Source organism: Pleuronectes platessa, chromosome 21 (assembly GCF_947347685.1).
Source record: "Pleuronectes platessa chromosome 21, fPlePla1.1, whole genome shotgun sequence".
Lineage (NCBI taxonomy): Eukaryota > Metazoa > Chordata > Actinopteri > Pleuronectiformes > Pleuronectidae > Pleuronectes > Pleuronectes platessa.
In genome coordinates this window covers 12,934,738-12,956,109 of record NC_070646.1, presented here as the reverse complement: position 1 = coordinate 12,956,109, position 21,372 = coordinate 12,934,738, and the positions used below count along the sequence as shown (strand labels likewise).

General features: G+C 40.5%; 3 protein-coding genes and 1 non-coding gene across 6 annotated transcripts; 2 read left to right on the top strand and 2 right to left on the bottom strand.

Moving 5' to 3' along the window:
- Nucleotides 1-207: 207 nt before the first annotated feature.
- On the bottom strand, nt 208-8,411 carry plbd1b (phospholipase B domain containing 1b). Its single transcript, XM_053414046.1, has 11 exons — nt 8,349-8,411; nt 6,941-7,163; nt 6,322-6,405; nt 6,045-6,186; nt 5,820-5,966; nt 5,235-5,379; nt 4,032-4,232; nt 2,255-2,395; nt 1,718-1,903; nt 1,436-1,542; nt 208-893 (listed from the first exon to the last, which is right to left on the bottom strand). Exons 1-11 carry the CDS (start codon nt 8,401-8,403, stop codon nt 717-719), a joined length of 1,608 nt encoding a protein of 535 aa, XP_053270021.1. The 5' UTR covers nt 8,404-8,411; the 3' UTR covers nt 208-716.
- A 2,714-nt stretch (nt 8,412-11,125) lies between these two features.
- trnar-ccu (transfer RNA arginine (anticodon CCU)) lies at nt 11,126-11,198 on the bottom strand. Its single transcript has one exon. It is a non-coding gene; the product is annotated as a tRNA-Arg (tRNA).
- Nucleotides 11,199-11,577: 379 nt separating this feature from the next.
- Nucleotides 11,578-16,540, top strand: cby1 (chibby homolog 1 (Drosophila)). 3 transcript variants are annotated; one of them, XR_008333329.1, is made up of 6 exons: nt 11,578-11,701; nt 12,450-12,548; nt 13,239-13,344; nt 13,443-13,555; nt 13,839-15,624; nt 16,457-16,540. XR_008333329.1 is itself a non-coding variant. In XM_053414403.1 (5 exons), exons 1-5 carry the CDS (start codon nt 11,696-11,698, stop codon nt 13,914-13,916), a joined length of 402 nt encoding a protein of 133 aa, XP_053270378.1. In that variant the 5' UTR covers nt 11,578-11,695; the 3' UTR covers nt 13,917-15,625. The 3 variants fall into 3 exon arrangements, 2 of the variants coding, with proteins under 2 accessions (XP_053270378.1, XP_053270379.1); XM_053414403.1 differs by lacking the exon at nt 16,457-16,540 and having other exon boundaries at nt 13,839-15,625; XM_053414404.1 differs by lacking the exon at nt 16,457-16,540 and having other exon boundaries at nt 11,647-11,788; nt 13,839-15,625.
- Nucleotides 15,490-20,079, top strand: pdap1a (pdgfa associated protein 1a). The gene is made up of 6 exons (XM_053414402.1): nt 15,490-15,624; nt 16,457-16,539; nt 17,121-17,195; nt 17,870-17,994; nt 18,155-18,306; nt 18,680-20,079. The coding sequence occupies exons 1-6, from the start codon at nt 15,612-15,614 to the stop codon at nt 18,712-18,714; spliced, it is 483 nt and encodes a 160-aa protein (XP_053270377.1). The 5' UTR covers nt 15,490-15,611; the 3' UTR covers nt 18,715-20,079.
- The last annotated feature ends 1,293 nt before the right edge of the window (nt 20,080-21,372 follow it).

The window sequence follows — 21,372 nt, the reverse complement described above, 5'->3', positions numbered from 1 at the left end:
TGGTCCATTGTAAAAGTGAACCTAGATCTCTTGTTTTGAAAGTCAAACTCAATTTCCTGTCTAGCTCTCTTGGACTTTGATTTCCTTGACAAAGACTAAAACCTGGGTCTTGTTTTTTCTGTTGAACTATTCTGAAAAGCCTTCTTATTACTCAAAGAAAAATGCACTAAGGTATCCAGATTTTATTGCTACATATTATTAGTCAGAAATATTTTTTCCATACAGAGCTAACCTGAGTCAACATTGTATAGAAGTAAAAACAAAAGTATTAAAAGAAATACATTGATATCATAATATATATATATATGTAAAAATGTATAGCATATCCCTGATCCACAACTTTGATGATCTCCATTTTTGAACGGTCTATGTTAATAAATCTATAATCGTCAGGTCAATTCAATGTAAAAGACATTAATAACACTAATAATTCAAGTAGACTCCACACTGGACAGCTGTAAACTAAGCTAAAATAAACACGAATTCTTGCATATTCAGTCTGATTAAAATCTAGTGGCAAGGTTGCATTTTGCCACAAAATAAATACCCCTGTTATTACCCCTCTCTTATAAGTGTTATATTCTACCAATACATCCCTCACACTGTTCATTTAAAGATACTGTCTATATCGTCAGTCTTTTACATTGTGCTCTGTTATCTCATATGTACTCTGACTGTCATGTTGACAGATCATGTCATCTTCTGTCTCTGTGCTCTCAGGGCCGATGCAGTGTGGGCCTCATGACGACGAAGGGGAAATTGTAGGTGTGCGGGAGACCCTGATGAGTTGTGAGGTTGAAGGACTGCCACGAGAAGGGCTGCAGACCCCCCTGTGTCGTGGGGCCATTTATTGCCTCCGCGACCAGCTGCAGAGCCATCTGGTAGTCTGTCACCTGCACCGCGAGACAGAAATGAGCAGAGAGGGCACATGGGAAGAAAGTGCAGACATTTAATCAGGTCTAACTTACAAAAAATCCACACCTTGAATTTTTCAATTATCACATGAGAGATCTTTATGTCAACTAGATGGATGGATGCTGAGTTTTGTTCGGACATCTCCAGCGAAGATGGATCTAAATGCCTTTGGTGATCCCCAGACTTTTTCACTCTGGCTCCAGAATCACATTTTTGGTTTAAAGTGAAACTGTTGCACAGATTGCAAGTAAACATTATAGGTACAAGGTAATTTGTGACCCTGGCAGCGACAATAACAAGCCAATAACTAATGACAAAAAAAGGCAACAATATTATTACTGTAAAATGAGCTCACCTTTTAGCTAAACATTTATTCTATTATTACCACAGACCTAGAATGAGATGAAACTACAGGATGGAGGAGGTTGAGATACAGTGAACAATTCAGGTATGAAGTTTAGCAATAGTCACATATAAACGCACTTAAAAAAACCTAATCCTGATAAAAAGGACTTCTGACCTTAGTATCATAGCAGCCTCCTGGGCGTGGCCTCATTGGTCTCAGGTCGTTACGGCAACAGATGGTCTTACATGGATGGCCCTTAGAGTAGGGGTCTCTCTTGTAGTCTGCAACAGAACCAGTCTGACCTTAAATTGAGCTGCTTAGTGCTTACAGTTTGAAATCAGCACCAATATCCTGAAGTATTTGTTTGTATTCTTTGTCACATCTTTAAAGTGCCTTGAGTTCTCAGGAAGCTACATAAAATATCAGACACCCAATTAGAGTTAGTGTTCTACCTACTGTTGTATCTCATGATGTGTTTGAGGGACTTGAGGTTCGACACCTTGGCCTGGTCCCTGCGGAGGATTTTGGCTCGGGGACAGAGGTCGTAAGAGAAGTCTACTCCGTATCTCCTCCACATCGCACCGTACCCGCTCAGGTTGTAGATTTCAACGTGAAATGGTATGTTGTAGGAGGGCCAATAACCTGGAAAGTGTAGCACACTGAAGATGGAGGTGATCCAGATGATAGACTGTATGTAAAGATGGACAACGCCTGACCACTTCCTCCCATTATCCAGAAATGAAGCCAAAATATCAACGATATGAACGTCGCCATCTTGTGGATTTGAGTCTGTGCGATAGTGATCAATGAATCTCTTGGCAGGTTGTTTGAGTTTGATCCAAGTCCCATCTGCTAACATGGAGAGGGAGGGGTTTATGACCTATACTGCAGCCCGCCTCCAGAGTGCCAACAAGTTGATTTGGCCATCATGTTGTCCATATACAAACACCGGCAGTGGCACACAAACAGATGTAGATGAGGTTTGATTCTTACCTCTGCGTAGAGCTTGAGTCTGATCGGAGTGCACCACCTTCCCAGGGATCTGCTCCACCACAACGAGAGCTCCGTTCCGGATGCTGTGACCCAGGGAGACCCTGCTCAGGTCCAACACCATGTACTGGCTGTTATATGTACCTGGAAATACAGTGTCAACAAATGCAGTGTCTGTGTTTACTACTTATGCTGACCCAACAAATGTATCAGTCTGAAAAAAAAAGAAATCTAGATGCGTCTCCTTCTCTCTGGTCCTTCTAAATACCTGCAGATATAATGATTCATGGTTAATGACGTCTGATGGTGACCTTGGAAAACAAAATCATAGCCAAACATTGGGGAAAGGTTCATTTTCGTTGTGACCATGATGGTAAATAGACCGTCTTTATATTTTGCATAGAGCTTTTTCAGTCTTAGCGGCCACTCAAGGCTCCTTTCACCAGAGGCCACATTCACCCATTCACACACACATTCATACAGTATCCAGTACACACCAGTCACACTTGTTCCCACACAAATCATGGGCAATGTGGGGTTAAGGATCTACCCCAAAGTATGTTAACTGGACCAGCCAGGGATAGAACCATGTATCTTTCTGGTTAGTGGACGACCTGCAACAGCCGTCCTGATGCTGAATAATAGATTTCACCCCCCCATAAAAACTTGGCAAGTACAACCTCAGAGGGACTGCAGACTCATGTTTTGTTGGTACAAAACTTGTTGAAGTGGGTTGCTAGCATTCAACTAACACAGGTAAAATAACATGTAGGGTCTTGCACGAGTGACTGGTGAAAGGAAAACAGTTTGTCATTCGGGAGCTACCGACGTGCTCAGACAATAAATCCCTCACCTAACTCTACCGAAATCATATGAAAACATTGGGCGATGGTTTCGTTGCCGGCTGCCCCCAGGCCACTTCCACAGTTTGGCAGGACGGCGAGAAGGAGAGCAGGGCAGGGCTTCTCGAGGATGAGAGGACTGTCAGTGTCAAGAACACTCTGTCCTGTTCTCCTCTGCCCTTCCATGGCAACATGACACAAGTCGATTAAAGCAGCTGCCCAATTAACAAGCACAAGTGCTTTGCAACAGGACGGTCTGTTTTGAGAGTCTGCTCCATCTGGATGGAAATATGCCTGGTGAATTGTTACATAGCCCGGGATTCAGTCCCAGACCTACTTCAAGACTCATTTGTTCTTACTGCTTGGACTTGTGATATCACTTCCCTCAAAACCACTAAGGTCTGGTTTTTGTAACTCTGCTTTAATAGACACATATACTCCCTAGCAACCAGTGCAATGACGCACTGATAATGAGAATGCATGGTGACCATCCAAAGAGGGAAAGGACGTCTAAAGGCAATCTAGATGGAGTGCACTCCTATTTCCAGGTCAAAGTCTAAAGGTGATCGAACCAGCCCAGACTATTAGATCTACTGACTCTATTGCTACAATAGATTCACGTTTGAATCTTTTTCTTTGTGTGTATGTGTTTGTGTTTGTGTGTATCATGATATTGATGTATCAACATCATGATTATAATTATGATTATAATTATGATGATTCATGATGATCATTATAATCATGATGATTCAAGGTGATTATTTTGGTTATTATAATTAGCAGTAGAGGTTTAAATAAGCAATAAAATAAAAAAAATAAATGTATCAAACACATTATGAAATACCTCACATATTGCCATTGATGTGATCGCAATGTTTCAACAACAATGCATGACAGAATAAATTCTTCCTTGACTTTAGAATCCAGCAGCCATTCACCTGAGTTGTGTTTGGAGAAAACCTGCGCCCACTCCTCTCCACTGTGCGCCAGGCTGTTGGCCAGGCGCACCCTCTGCCAAGCGAGCAGGCTGCGAGGGCCAAGCTGGGAGAACAGGGAAGCGTTGAGCACGCCGATGGATGTCTGAGTCATTAGAAGGCCGCTCCCGAGCAGGTAGAAGTCGTCCAGGGACATCAGGAAGCCTGGGGCCGCAGGGTGAGGTGTAAGAGGAGGAGGGGCGAGAAGTGGGGTCATTTGGAGGAAGTGAGAGAAGAAAAGTATATTAAGACAAAGATTGAAAAGGGAGGGGAAAGGAAACAGAGATAATGATGATGAATCCATTTCTTATTCTCAGCTATAACCCACATGCATAACCACAGTATTTGGCAACGGTACTGGGACTAATCTCCGTTTTATTTGACTTCACACTTTTACTCCACCACAATTCTGGGGAAATATTACTCTTTTTATTCGTCTTAACTGCTTTATTATAATATAATTAACATAACAAATCATAAGGGGAAGAATATTGTATTCACCTCTGCAGTAAAGCCCTGGCTTGCTTGGTATGTTCAATGTTTGCCTGAGTGAAAGCCGCTTAAGAAGGATGCAGGGATCAATCCCCACCTCCACTGGCAGCAGTGTGTTTCCTCTCTTCTTTTGAATATAGTGAAGTGATATCCACGGCCCCTCGGCATCTAAAAATAAACCTTTAAAACCACTGTTTTGATAGCATTTGAGACTATAAGAGGATTGTTATGGCTTGGGCCATTTGATAAATCTTTGCTCACAAAATTACTCAGCCTCCTCTGACTCGACTGTGAGGGAATTAATTTCATCAGGGCTCTGTTTGGGTCAAGCGCTGTGATATACGTTTCCTTCTAATAGACCATGAGCTGTGTGCTTAACAGAGGAATTATGTTCAGCGACTGTTCATCGAGGATTTGGGTTAAGTCCTTGACGTCAGTGTCTTTGTTTTTCCAAGAAGAAAATGAAAGTGTGTGGATTAAGGACGAGCAGTTCACGTCATCTCAGGGCTTTACCAGGAAACGTGGGCGTCACTGTCCTGTATTTCTCTAACTGACAGTGTTTCAAATTCAATCATGAAGTGAGAGAACAACATGTCAACTTTCTTTTAGGAACAGTGTACATTCTTGCGCAGCTCGTGTGTGTGTGTGTGTCTGTGTGTGTGTGTGTGTGTGTACCAGGATAGCTGCTGAACGACATCATTCCAGTGGCAGTGTGTGTGTCAATGACCTTGAAGTCCCAGTGTTTGTAGATGCGCGTGGTGGCTGCGTAAGTGTACCAGCTAGAGTGGCCGAACAGCAGGTTCTCAAAGCCTGGCAGCACCTGACACAGAATACAGAGAGGTTAAGAATTCCCTATCTCTCTATCTATCTATCCATCCATCAATCCATCCATCCATCCTATCTCTCTCTATATATCCATCCATCCATCCTATCTCTCTATCTATCCATCCATCCATTGACGTTGAATTCATTTTTTTTTAAGTACATTTACAAACAATGAGGCTCCTGCAGTCAAAGCAGAAATGAAATGTTGTTAAAATGTAATGATGCAGGGTATATGGTTGTGCAGCATCACTCAGCGCCCTCTCCTCCATGCTCCCCCCCTGAATGGATGTAGGTGCTGGCCCTCTGCACTTATTGACAAACTTTTAACAAGAGGGAACCTAATACATAAGGACTCACAATGAAGGCAACTATAGGCCTCTGTTAAGCTTCCCCAAGGGCTCCCTCACAGTTTGATTCAGACAAGCTTGGCCTAACCTTTATGAGAGCAGTGCAGTGGCCCATTCCTGGCATCCTGAAAGTGCCGCCCCCCGCTGAGGAGTTGGCGCGAGCTGTCAGAGCCGGGACCAGGTCCAGGAGGTCACCGACGCCATTCAGAAACTGGACCGCAAACGCTGACAGAGGCTGGGTGGGAAAGAAAGTGGGCGGAGATGAGAGATATCATACTGTGTCAACTCTTTGTGCGGGCACACCTTCACACACCTCTCTGTGTCTGCCTTTGGCCCACTGTGCAGCTCCGGCATGGAGTCCGTCCAGCTGGGCCAGGATCAGTCCCAGATGCTTCCACAGGGGGTCACGGTTTCTCTTAAGTTTCACCTGCCCCCTGGCCCACCGGTCCTGCGTGCTGGGGATCATTTGCAACTGGGTTGTCATTTGAAGATGGGCTGAGAGGCACTTTTCCAATTTGGTTGTTTCTCAAATCTGCTGCCGGATTTTCTCATTTTTGCGTTTTGCATTTGAACAGATAACAGGACTGTACCTCAAAAACATCTTCAGTGGATTCAGAACGCTCTCATTCTTAATCAGCTGAGGGTACATGTTGGAGTAATGAGTGAACATCTGTCTGCAACAGAGAAACCAAGAAGAATAGCTGGGATTTTTTATTCACATCTCCATAAAGTTACCGCTCCAATTACGGGCTCCTTTGCTTTTCTAATTTAATTTAAAAGCAATAACTCAACCAAGTAATGTGTAATGTTTTCAGCTAAACAGAATTCAGCCATTATTTACTTTATGTATACTATGGTCTGCAGATCGAATGGTTGTAAAAGTTTAAAGAAAAATCGAATAAAGTAAAACAATGTTGTAACATTTGTGAGATCAAATATTTTTAACCACCCATGTGAGGGGGGGAATCCACCCGAGAACAAAATATTAATTTGCACTATTTTTATGATTTTGTTAGTAACCAACACAGGCAAATCTCTCTTTGAGACAAAAAACATTACATTGAACTTGAATTTGAGGTATGAATGACTTTTTAAAACGTTATCAATTGACACTGAACCAGTATTCCTTGTCTGGAAAGGCTTCTATTGGAGACATTTTATAAAAGTGTGTTTTTCTTCCGCATATGGAACCTGAAGTGGGCCACTCACCCAGCAGTGAGGTAACCCTCCAGGTAACCAGCCAGGAAGAAGGTGGTCTCGTCTTCTTGTGGGAGTCCTCCATAACCTGCGCGGATTTCCAACACGCCCCATCCAGAGAGGAGCAGAGTGTCATTGAAGAATCCGTACGCTCCCCCATCTGTCTCCATCACCCCCTCCTTCAGGATCACACTTTTCTGGGCAGCATCCCAGTTCACGGTGGCCTCTCTGAGTTCTACCATTGAAGGGAGAGGGACAAGGTTACAGGGCTGAGGTTGGGTAACACTCATTATGTAAGATAATGTCGTGACACTAATATTATCAGGAAAACTGTTTTTCTTGACTGTTGTCTGTCACAAGACAAATACATCAAAGGGATTGGCACATTGATTCACATTGACGAGTGCACAGTAGTTGTCTGTACACACATTATAACGTATTGTTTGAAGCGTAATCTGGTTTATTGAGGTAAGTAGGAAATGCAATGTTGCAACTCATTTTCATTCATCCCCAGTAAACATATAACAAAACCTTTTTAAGGTAAGCAAGGACAAATTATTGCATTGGCAAAGTCGGAAAGTACCCAGAGCCCTAGAGCCCATCGTGCCCCTCGGCCTTATCACATAACAAAGAATAGTGCATTGTTTGGTTTTAAGAACATCAGAGTAAATGTGATTTCAAAAGTGTAGCACAATTATGAAATTGTTTAAGGGTTATGCAAATTAGCAGATTAAATCGTTTGATGTTACAATGACATAGGTTCTAAAGATGAATGATTGAAAGATAAAGCATCTGATCACATTCCTGAACTTTTCAATAAAACACACCTCAGGTCCTAAGGACTGGTGACATAACGGGTGATGTCAGAGCTCTGATTCTTCCAATTGTTATCAAACGATTTATTGTTTTTTATTCACAGGAGTAAAAAAAAACGTCTTAAGTAGATTTACACAATGGAATTGAAATATCTGTTATTAAAAAAGGTATAAAGAAAATATGTCAGCTAGTCATAGAACACTTGTAACTAGATATTGAATTTCATGGTGAAAAGGGGAGAGTAGAGGAGCAGGAAAACCAGAGTACGACGGCATAAATGTCCTGAATGAGCTGAAATTGTGATGTTTTAACGAAAACTGATAAACGAAAAAAAAAGGAAAAAAACACTTCAAACAACAATTCAAACATCAAAATGTTCAGCTGCTTTTTGTACCTTTTTCAAATATTTATACTTTTACTGCACTTTCTTTCTCTTCCTCGAAATGAATAGAACAGGGGGTTAACACTTCAACAACTGTTGATTTTCTACCTCTTTTCTTTTTACCATCACAATTTTTTTTGCTTAATTCCCCACCTCAGCATTCACGCACACATTTCTGCAGGAAAAGCGGTTTTCAGAACACGCAATGGTAATGTTACTCACGGTGGGTTTGCACTGATGCAGCCAGGGTGCTCAGCAGCACGCACACGCTCTCCATGTCGGCGGATCCTGCGATCCTCCACCCAGGGGCGGCTCCTGGTACAGGCGACATAGGCGGTTGCCTAGGGCGCAAAATGCCGAGAGGGCGGCACAAGAAACTGATTTATCAACTGCGGTCAAGCCAGCCGACACTCGTCTCTGTGGACAAATCAGCCGACACAGAAATTCTCCTGCGCGCATATATTGACATTTATGGTAAACGCATTCAAAGCGTTTTTTCAAAATAAACTGTTGACATGGATCATATACAAAATGCATAATTGAAAATGGATTGGATTATATAAGTACATATCGTCTCACGTGTCATTTTTATGAATAGAATTTTGACTGCATCAATTTAGAGATTTTACAAAATAAAAGTCACACATTTTAAGCTTCAAGTAGCTAATTTCTGGATATTTCAAAGTACTGTAAAAACACTTTGCTCCATAATTCCAGATGGACACTGATATGCCTGTGTTCAGGACCTCTCTGACTACCTAGATATTGGATATGAAACATTTTTACTGTATAGATTTGGAGATTTTTCTAGATAAATTCCAACATGTATACAATTAAATCAGTTCATTTCTGGATGTTTCAAAGTACTATAAAATACTTTGCTCAAAAAGTTCAGAGAGAGACTGATATTCCTGTTTTCAGGACCTCTCTGACTACCTACATACTGAATATTAAACATTTTTACTGTATAGATTAAGAGATTCTTCAAAGTAAAGTCCAACATTTCCCTACGGACGTGATCATTTCAGGATACTTCAAAGTACTTTAAAAACGCTTTGTTCAATAAGTTCAGAGAGAGACGGATATGCCTGTGTTCAGGACCTCTCTGACTACCTACATACTGAATATCAAACATATTTACTGTTTAGATTTAGATATTTTGCAAATAAAGTCCAACATGTTCACTGTAGAATAGAACATTTCAGGATACTTCAAAGTACTTTAAAAACACTTTGCTCAATAAGTTCAGAAATAGACTGATATGCCTGTGTTCAGGACCTCTCTGACTACCTAAATACTGAATATTAAACATATTTACTCTAAACATTTGGAGATTTTTCAAAGTAAATTCCAACATTTTCACTTTGGAAGTGATCATTTCAGGATACTTCAAAGTACTATAAAGACACTTTGCTCAATAAGTTCAGAAATAGACTTATATTTATGTGTTCAGGACCTCTCTGACTACCTACATACTGAATATTAAACATATTTATTGTATAGATTTAGATATTTTTTTCAGGGTAAAGTCCAACATTTTCACTGTGGAAGAGATCATTTCTGGATACTTCAAAGTACTTTAAAAACACTTTGCTAAATAAGTCCAGAGAGAGACTGTTATGCCTGTGTTCAGGACCTCTCTGACTACCTACATACTGAATATTAAACATATTTACTGTACAGATTTGGAGATTTTTCAAAGTACAGTTCAATATGTGTACAATCAAATCCGTTCATTTCTGGATATTTCAAAGTACTATAAAAACACTTTGCTCAATAAGCAGCGAGCTAACGCTAGCCGGGAAGCCGGGCTAGCGTTAGCTCGCTCGTCCAAGGCCATGTAGCGAGACTCCCTACATGGGCATGGTGTGACTATGACATTTATTTCGGTCGTCATCCCATTCGACGCACTCTAGCGTATCGTTTCTGACATAGAGGAACAACAACAAATCGTGGGAGTTGTTTTTTTCCAGAGTTTTTGGGACGGTAGACATGCCAGATACCCAAATTAACGTGTCGAACGATACAAAAGTTGAATTTTCATAATATGTCCCCTTTATTATTTAAGATAAAATTATTATAATAGGACATTTTTAATTTTGGTTCTAAGTCAGCGTATTTTACAGACAGTTATGGGGAAATAATAAAGTTGCGCTAGGTAAATAATAAATATTTCGAGTTGTAAATTAATTTAAGGATTTGCATTTTTTCTACTTCATACATACACCACTTCATTGGGCAGGTATAATTCTGAATATAAATGATCAACAGATGAAATGTTATATATTGTCTTGGTTATAAAGTAAAGTAGATGAAATCGGCTCCTTTCATTGGAGCTGATTTCATGCACTCTGGGTTGTGTTAGGTTTTCATACTTGATGCAATTTGTCTCTGATTATCACCTTCAGATTTTAAAGATAAAATCTGAAGGTGATAACTGACTTCGATTTGGAGTTCAGTAACAAGTAGTGAAACTCCTTCACTAAGAGAAGGTCAAACTGTAAGAAGAAGGGAGCATCGTGTGAATGAGGATCACGTGACAGATAAAATTCGAGATATACACGTTACAACTGGGCTGAAACAGGAAGTCCATGTTCCTCTTGAGAGGCTCCACATGCCTTCATCCCTTTGACAGCTCCCATCAGCTGTTTGTCTCATATTAGATCAGCGTGCGCCCCCTGGTGAGTGAACCTCCTGCTCCTCCTCCTCCTCCTCTTCATCATCATTGTGACATTAGTCCACACACTGCAGCAGCACACAGACGAGCTGAGCTGCTGCTGCTTCTCTTCGGGCCTGCTCGCCACCTACTCGGCTCCACCGTCCATGTACTTCAGAAAATAAATGCAGCTGTGATTGATTCAGTGAGGGGCGATGCTGATGGAGCTCGGTTTCTCAGGACCTGTGGAAATGCGGATTTTTCAGGATACTGCAAATAATTCGATGAAAGCGGGTTTAACATTGTGTTTAAGATCCATTGATCCAAAGAGCATAAGATAATTCACCCCAGATGGGACTCGAACCCACAATCCCTGGCTTAGGAGGCCAGTGCCTTATCCATTAGGCCACTGGGGCTATGTGACGCTTATGGGCGTGTCAATCAAACTTGTACTGTGAGATATGAATGGTTCAGGGCTTAAATCATCTGTGTTCAATCGTTGATTTATAAACTAGTTTCTTTTTTTAAACGACGGATAAACGACGGAGGATTAATCGAAGATGTAAATGACAAAAGAAAGAATGAAGCCATGGTATCACCATAGTGATACGGTTAATGGATGATACCATTCTCTCACCTCAAAAGGGGTCGCTTGTGTTAGTCTCATACCGACACGTACACATAAACGTTATAAATAGAGGATTATAACGCGAAGCAGAATGATAATATGTAAACATGTGTATTCCTCCGCAATTGTATACGACAACTCTGTGATGAGGTCATATAACATTCCAGATACGGGTCCGTTTTACACCGATGGATCCTTCGGACCTGCGCAGTAGCCAGCGTGGCTTTGTGTGTGTCTGCCCGTGAGCCCCTGATGCCAGGTTAAGAGTTTATAGAAATAGTCTGTATGGAGGTAAATATATATTAACTGTATCTTCTCAGTGACACAGCAGCTACTAACCCGCCCGTGAGGCAACCGACAGTTTCACTTAAGTGTCAGGTATGAAGAGAACTCACAGCGAGCCACCGGTAGCCACCTAGCATTAGATTAGCAGTGTAGTAGCGATAAACATGTCCTGTTGCTGTGTGGTGTTGTTGTTGTCTTACGACGGAGGATCAAAGCCGTTTACAACCCAAAATAACAGTTCTCTGGATTAAAGTCGTGATTTTGCGAGGAAGCGTCATAAGTGTTCGAGACTTAAGTCAAACATTTTACGAGATTTAGTTGTAATATTATTTTATTTATTTGTCATATTAGAGGAGGGATATAAGATAAATTAGCCTGTCCTCTGTGTAAAAGTGAGGATCGTGGAGCACGTTTTTAAATGATACTTTAGTATAGGTTTCATAAATATCCAAATACTTCATATTTTTTCATCATAAGTATCAGGACTTTCAAGTGATTGTTGTTAAATTATTCTTTAGCACAGGATAAAACTTTATTCTCCTCATATGTCGGCTTTTTTTCTTTCTTTCTTTATTCTTGTAATATTACGACTCTTATCAACTATGACTTTAATTCTGTAAAATCACGGGTTTATTCTCATAATCTAACACCAATGTTCTCATAATCTACATTTTTCTCTTTAATATGGCCTTAATACTCTGTTGTATTGTCAAAAAACACAAATTTTACAATTAATCAACCATCTCTCATGCAGAACCTCAAAAAATCTCTAAAGATGCCGCTCTTTGGGAACACGTTCAGTCCGAAGAAAACACCTCCCCGCAGATCGGCTTCCTTGTCCAGCCTTCATACGGTGAGAACCTATGTTCTGGTGTACGGTTTTAATGATGTGCATCGATGAGTAAGTAAAAATGAAGATCGCATCCTTATTGTTATGGAATTCTTCTGGAAGCTTGTGAAAGGAGAACTCAGGCGGCAGCTGGTGTCTTATGTAGCCTTGATGCATCAAGGAGACCAGAAGGTGAAACAATAATCAAACGCTAACAGAGTAACATGAGCACTTGCCACCACCAAGTGTGAAGATTTCTCCCACAGCTTCCCAATTTATCTCCCTCTACTTGCATCACCCATTCCAACAGCACATCCATGAATGGCTAGTTAAGCCTATCCAAAGTATGCACAGCTAAATCACATTGTGTCCTTACGTCTTGCCATTGGTAAAATACGCAAAAGAGTTAAAGTTGTTGAGAGTGGAAGTTGGTGTCTCTCTGTCTGGAGCATCTGAGTTAGATATGAAAGTCCCTCAACGTAGACACTACAATGTGATGTTGGTTGTTCCTTTATCTATAGCCTGACCTTGGATGCTGATTAGAGAGTGAAGAGAAGATCTGTGGAACTAAACAGGCGCTTTTCTCTTGTACAGATATAATATACACTATACATAATATATAGTGGCATATACAGTCATGTTTGAGGATGGTCAAACATTCTTCAACACAATTTGAGAGATTCTGAGATGCAGACTGAACTGTGGTTCTTTTAGTTGGATAGATCAACAAGGGAAGTCGAGCTGGGCCTTGAATATGGACCTCCTGTGATGAACATCGGAGGTCAAAGCATGAAATTTGAAGACGGACAGTGGATAACAGGTAAGGACTTTGATGACCCGACTACGGACCTATGCAGACACATTGTCTGTTTCTGATTGGCCAGCGTTGTATTTATTATTTTTCATTTATTTAAACAGAATCCGGCGAGAATACATCTGGCAGGGAAGCACAGAGGCTCAAGAAAAGAAATGTCCAACTGGAGGAGGAAAACAACCTCTTAAAACTAAAGATTGAAATCCTCATGGACATGGTGAGACTTGACTCAGGATGCAGGGACCTGATGTAAACAAGTGTATTTCATTTGTGACTGGGCTGATGCATATTGTCACCCTCTGGCTCCAAGACAATGCTTCAGATATTTTTCGTTCAAGTCTAACACTGATTAGATTTCTTGTGAAAAATATAGCTTAATACATTTGCAATCGTACACTTGAATACCACTAAAATGGTTAGTGTATACGTTAATGGTGGAAGATGTTGGTGGGTGTCTTACTAAAGCTATTAGTATCTAACGTGTAATCTTTCCCTTTTAGTTGACAGAGACGACCGTAGAGTACCACCTGATGGAGAAAGAAGTAGAAGATGTCAAAACACATCAAAGGAAGAAATGACTGTTATTCAACCTGCATTTTCTGCAGGAAATGCACTTTCTAGTTCTTGTTAAATATGTCTCTGGGAACACAAACCTAAAGATGCTGTTAATTTTTAGAAAAGTTTTCTGCAATTTAATTATTTAAGGTCCCAATTCTACACCTAAAGTAAATGGTTGAGAGAGATTGTTTTGAAATATAAATGCGACCAAAAAGAGAAATATCTGTTGTCAGCATCCTTTGTAATATGATCTTGTTTTGAAATATAAATGCGACCAAAAAGAGAAATATCTGTTGTCAGTATCCTTTGTGATATGATCTTCAAGAATTTGACAGTAGCTTTAGTGGGGATAACATTTATTGCCACAAGGTGGCAGTCGTGAATAGCTAAAAATTCTAATTTTTACAAGTTAAGCTGCAAACATGATGCTTTAGAAAATAAATGTACTTAATCAATAGCCTTTGGAGTCTGTTAAATATTTCTCAAAAGTAAAGAAGGGTCATCCAGAGACCTGGGGCCTCATTGGCGATGTCTGTGTGCCGGTTCATATTTATAGTTTGTGGGGAATATTAATGCCAGGGGTGACCTCACGCTCTGATTATGACAATTATTATTTATTGATCTCTTCTTTTTTATTAACAGAAAAAAAAGTATTGATGATTTATACACTGGAATTGTATATGTATCTACCTAGATACCCAAGTAGATGGTAATTGAAGTGTGTCATAATAATAATAACAAACACATTCTTATAGTGGGACCCCGAGTTCCACAATGCACAGGGAATTCATCTTACGCCTTCACTTACAAACACAGACCAGCTGTGTCTCAATTCGGAGGCCACATTTAAAGACCAATTGCATCAGAGTGGAGGGACCTGGCTGTCCCATTTTTGTTTCTCATTTTTTAAATGCTATTTTAAAAGGTACAATACAAACAATTATTATTATTATTATTATCAATAATATTCTATCGCGGGATTAATTCTGGGACCTTTGCTGGTTATAAGTCTGAGCCAAAGATGATCTAAAACAAATGTTGGTATAAAGGTGAATAAAATCTCACATGGGAAAATATGGAAATTGCGCACACAGAAAAAATGTATTTTAAAATCAAATCTGGAATTTCAAAAAACTTGGCAAAAACATGGGATGGAGGAAAGACGGCAGGTGTGACTATGGTATGCAGCTATTGGTTTATAGGATGGCTATAACTTCTGTGGGAAGAACAGTTCCACTATTGAGTCTGCGGTTAGGCCACCGTGGACTGGCCTTGTAGGACTGAGACCATAAAACATGTTCGCCTGCAGTTTGTAAAATACTATATTACTCTAAAATACTATAGAATAATAATACTATCTTACACATAGAATTAGTTGGGGTAGAATAAACTGTCTCCAATGTGGTGACCTCACTCGGCTTAGAATTCAAAGAGCTCCTTCATTGCTTCAAGCTGTTCGAGTTTTATGAGCTGTTGCAGTGGCGGTGATCGCCCTGAGGGAGGCAGCGATGCGCCGTCGATGCGTTTAGCCAGTCAAGAAGAAGACAGCGGATGACGTCACGGTGGGTCTTCACTTGACGTGTGTGTTGCGGCAGCGGGAGAGTTTCCAACCTTTTCACTTCGGGCTCTTTAAACTCCCGCTTCTAACCGCGCGACTGTCCGCTTCTCCGGCGACACAGCAGCTGAGTCCACCCGTACAAACACCGCTTCCAATCATGCCTCGAGGGGGTGAGTGCTTTTGTTCCGAGTGGTGTAACGTGCTCCTTTTGTAGCTAGCCAACTGTGGCTAGCGAGCTGTTAGCCGAGGCAGTATGATGAAGCCTCTCATGCTTAGCTTGTAGCATGCTAACCGGTTAGCAGCGCAATTCACGGGTCTGAGCCACTCGGCGAAACGAGGCAAACGCACCAGTTGTCACTTTATGTCTCGGACGCACGGACGCCGACCCAGCTCCGGGCTCATCTGTTAAATAAACACAGGAAACTGTTTGTAGGGTTTAGTTTTTTTCAGCTAGTTGTGTTTAGCCCCCAGTACCATGTGCACAGAGACCGCTTGGGCTCCCTTTTAAAGAGCACAATGATGTGTTTATAAACTCCACGCTGTTAGTTGCTGTCACTGTTTGCAGATGCGGTGCGAACACTTCATAGTAAAAGCACTGAGTGGCTATTCAACTCCACGTCTTTATCTCACGCTCAGTAGACACAACAGAACATTTGCCGGCCCTCAGTGAAAGTCAAGTGTGACTCATCTCCCACCACACAGTCTCCGCGTAATATCGTGAGATCTTACATGTTGAGCTGAAGATGCACTGGACTGTATATGTTCCCCTAAATACACGGTTCCTCATATATCATTGTATTTAAACAAATTCTAAATGAGGCTAGTCATTACTCAAGTGCGACTGTATTGATTCATTTGAGAATGATTGTGTTGGTGTCTTTTGTGTCTGCCCTCAGATTGTGACACCCAACTGTCCTGAAAACAATTGAGCCAACTTGTTTGTATGTTTTATGTTGTCACATTGTTGATTGTCCATTGACATCTCTGACGACCGTGTTGCAGGGAAAAAGAACCACAAGGGCCGGGGAAAGCAGTTCAGCAACCCCGAGGAGATCGACCGACAAATGAAAGCACAGAAGGAGTTGGTGAGTGAGGAACATCTTGTGGCAGACCTGTATTCACTGCAATGAATAAGTGTTCAGACATGAATTCAGGAGAATGTCCGTGCAACAGGGTTTGTACTTTGTCTGGAGTTTGCCTTTCACATATGAAGAACACAGTAGGAGATTATCTGCGAAGATGCCTTCACAACAACAGAATAATGTGTTATTAAAGTGTTCAAATGAGAGCTGATGCAGCATGGACGTAACATAAATTCAGCTGCAGAGATCAGATGTCAACACAGCTCTTTATCGCCAAAATCTAAAATCTAAGTTGACATCTTCACCAGTGTCTTCTACTTGTATGGCTCATCTTTTTTATTCACAGATTTTTTTTAAATATATATATATATATATATATATATATATATCTATATTTTTAAAAAAAATCAGTTTGACCTACATCGCACGTTAGAAACCTTATAAATGAACTTTATCTGGGGTTTTTTACCAGGGGGCTGTCAGGAGAAACTCCACCGCAGCTGACTCATTTGAATGCCCTATCGTTTTAGGAGATTATCTTGCGTTCAGTGCATGTCTGATAGCAGCGTTTGTGTGTTTAACAGGAAGAAAGTGGCGGTGCAGAAAAAAAGGACTCTTCAGACTCTGACGAGGAGAGCAGCAGCGATGAAGAGTCAGGGGTGAGTGATGAGAAGGTTAAGTGGGTGCTAATTTATTCTATGAGGCAGTAGAGTAAAGATTTGTTTTGAAGTGTTAAATTAATCCTTACTGTTTAAATTAATCTATGATCCTCTGATTTTGTGTTTCATCTTTATTTCTATGCCATAAGAATTTAGTTCTACAGTGTGCAACCGGTTTTTACTGTGCACCTCGACTCTAGATCTGTTATTTTACCACTCTTTGTACCATTTTCCCCTCCAGCTGCTTGTATTATTTGGATCAACATAATTAATCTCTCTAATTTTATCAAAAAAGCCTCCTGAAAATATGTCTGCAGATTTGAGAAGTAGAAAGTTCCAGACAAGCGGAAAAGCATAGGTCACCCAAAAATGAAAATCCACTATCTACTCACCACTATGCCGATGGAGGGGAGGTGGAAGTGTTTGAAAAGAACACGTGTCCATGTGCACTTTCTGCCAGTTATCAGAGGGAATGAGAATGTGCACAGTCGGTCTGAAATGTTTTTTATTTTTAAGGATAAACATACTCCTTAATAATTGACTACAGAAATCTTCACAGTAGACTTGCAATATACTGAAGGATTACCAATTCTTTTTACAAGCTGTGTGTTGCTAACTGGAGTCGTCTTCCTCTTTCACTGAGGTTATAAAAGTATTTTTTTCCCCGTACACAGTCCAGAAAGAGGAGTGGAGTGGAAGGTCTTATAGAGATTGAAAATCCAAACCGTGTGTCCCAAAAGAGCAAAAAGGTGACTGAAATAGATGTCAGTGCACCCAGAGAGCTGAGTCGCAGAGAGAGGTTAGTGTCACTCAAAAAGGATACATTGGATTTGTTTGTTGTTTTAGTTTAAGCTCCTGAAATTATAAACTGTCTCTTATCTTGGTTTTTAGCATCAGGTTCTTATTTTGTACGAGAATAGATTGTTTTATCTTACGTGAATTCTTCTCTGTTCTTTCAGAGAGGAGATAGAGAAGCAGAAATCAAAGGAGCGCTACATGAAACTCCATCTTGAGGGGAAGACTGATCAGGCCAGGGCCGACCTCGCCAGACTGGCCATCATCAAGAAACAAAGGGAGGATGCGGCCAAGAAGAGGGACGATGTCAAGAAAGGTGAGAAAACACAACAATGAACTCTGACCCATTCTGTAAATTGAAACCATTACATATATGAAGTGGTATTGTTGCTTATATATATATTTTTTCAATTCAAAGTACTAAAAGTGCAAATAACAGCGAGCAGTCGCATCAACTATTTCAGTTGTTTATTCTGTAACTGCCTTGAACAGTTTCCTTCAGTTCAGTAAAGAAACTAGACCTGTATGTTCACAGCTTGTTAAAAAGCTCAGTAAACATCTTCATCAACAAAGTTATGCAGTGTGATTGTTACTGTGGACTTCAGGAAATGTACAAATTCACAAACTTCATATACTGTTCACAATGTTTGAAACTAAAGCTTTACTTTTTTTTTTTTTTCTTCAATCAGACAAAGAAGCAGATGACGGCAAAGCAAAGCGCTAGTGCTCCATCTGCAAGCTTCATCATGCACTTCAGTCTCAGAGGGATGGAGAGAGAAGGAGATCTGGAGGAGGAAAAGGAGAACGGGGAGGCGACCAATGCAAGAGGTGTGAGATCAGGGGTGCTCCTGAACTCCTGTCCCTCATTTCAAATCGGAGCGTTGTGGGTCTTCCATAACAGCATTGTCAGGACAGGGGGAAACGGGTGGAGAAAAGCAAGATGAAGAGGAATGCAACATTTGGGATGCCTCTAGTTTTCTTTGAAATTCCAAGAGGAGACAATCGCAGGTTTTCCAAATGCTTCACTGCCTCTTTACTCTTTGCCACCGACCAGAGTTTTAATTCTGAAGCTGCTGGAGTTATTTCCATTCCTTTCGATTCATACATTTTATAAGGTTCTCTAGTACAAATTTACTCAATGACTGAACAGGTATTACAGCGAGCGTGCATGAGAATTTTCTTGGTGCTTTACTTTTCTTTCCATCTCGCGAGTTTTGTAAGATGGCAAATCAGTGAAATGTTGAGAAAAGAAAACTATTCAGAGGATAGACCGATATATAGGAAATATACTCTGTAGGTATATATATTTTTGTTTTGGATCAACAAATGGCATGCATGCTGTACCTCAGCTGATACCAGTTATCATGATGCAATGGTTTAAGTTTCATTAGTTTTCGGTCCTTTTTTATTTCGGCAGTTTACAGAGTTGAATCAGTTTAGAATATAGTTAATTTCACGTTTCTGTCGTCGAGTCATTGTTTTCCCCCCCCAAATTAGTCCCTCTGATCGACTTTTACTCGTTGGTTCAAAGGTTTACTCAGAATGTGTCCTGTGATCCTGTCCTCAAAGCACCAGGAATCTTACTTGAATTGCCTGATTAATAACAGTTTTAGTGGTTTAGCATCGAGTGCTGGAGAGCGTAGTCTGAAACTGCCTCAGTGACCGTGGCCTTGCCCCAGTTCTGATGGGACCCTCTGTGGTCCTGTGCATCTTCTGTTGCCTTTTTTCCAAGTTTACACGAGGCCTGTTAACAGTCTTTATCTCCTGTGTTTAAACCTACACTCAGTTAGTTTACCAGGCATTCTACATCAGCACGAGTAATAACAAAATGATCACAGACAGCTCAACTCAGCAGTCCTACCTACAAAGACGGCGTTTGTATGATTTAGACCGCACAGATGTACATAAAGAATTGGTAACTCGGTATGAGCTGGATTTGGAAATGTCTTAAGCAGTAAAAAAAAAAGATTGCCTATAATATGGAAGTGGTTGAAACGGGTGAGAATTGTAGCCACATCATAAAAAGAATTTCCCCTTGTGTATTTGAAGTCATTTTTAAACAATAAAATCATTCATAGCTAAAATACTATGTTCAAGTGAAAATGGTGATTATTTTTGTAACGCAGATCATAAGCTGGAGTTTGTAGTAAAAAGGTGACGTGTTGATTTTAACTATTTAAACATCATGTTTTTGTTCTTCATGTGCAGTTCGTTAATACCACCACTAGATGGCATTTGACGAACACTAACCTCTGATTACCTCGCTCATCTCAGGATGTTCAGCAACACAGGATTGAAAATGGGCTGCTGTTGTGCGTCATTACAAGATGAGAATTTATCGAGCTATTTATGAAATAAACTAAAATATTGTGTAAAATCAATCTCTCAATAAAGTGCAACCTGCTTATCTGAAGACTGAAGGAGAAATTTAATAAAACCATGTTTATTTATTCACAATCTTTGGCAAACAGAGGAGCCGATTATGTTGTTGACTTATGAAATCGCCGTATCTGTCTAGATGTATGATCCCACGGTCTCCTCGACAATACTATTAAATAATCTCATACTTTGAAGGGGAAAAAAGCCATTTGAAATATAAAAAAAACTGGAATTAAATGTATTCTTTCAAAAATACATTTCAATAACAAAATGTCAATCAGAGTGAAACCTCCACCAATACCCAACGGCCCTCTGAAACTCAATCAGGCGGTATATTTCACACTTCTTGGTGTCAGTTCCCTAAATGTGCCTGATATATCCTTGATTTATGACCTGAGAAAATCTATAAATCTCACAATGTCCAATAAGTAATGACAAAACAATCCTGGATCTGCACCTTGGTTTCCTCTAACCTTTTTTTTTTTTCTTGGCCCGTGTCAAATCCCCCTATTAAATTGTGTCTGTTATTGAGAGTTAAAGGCACAGATTAAATAAAGATGGGTGACATGACTGCTCCCCACAAGTGAAGCCAAAGCATCTTGATCGCCCCTTGGTGGCTGGCTGCAGAACATGTCCTAAACCCCACCCTCTCCATGTTAGCGGATGGAAAATGGACCAACATATAGTTGGACTGACTACATGTCAAATATTTTCCTTTTTCTCAATTTCACAGTCTCAATTAGTAATTTGATGTTATGAAGATTGAGAGAATCGCCTGAGACTGACACGCGATTGGTCGAGCATGTTTATCGGCATGAACTACATACAGCGGCTCCATCCCCCCTATCGCTAGGGAGATAATTATTTCTCCAAATGCGCAAGTTAATAGCGTTTGTGGATAGTGAGAGGAAGTGGAGATGTGTCGTCATCTTTATTCTGGGCTAAACAAAAAAAATGAAACTAAAGAAAATGAATGCAGATAAAGCTCAACTTACACAAATAC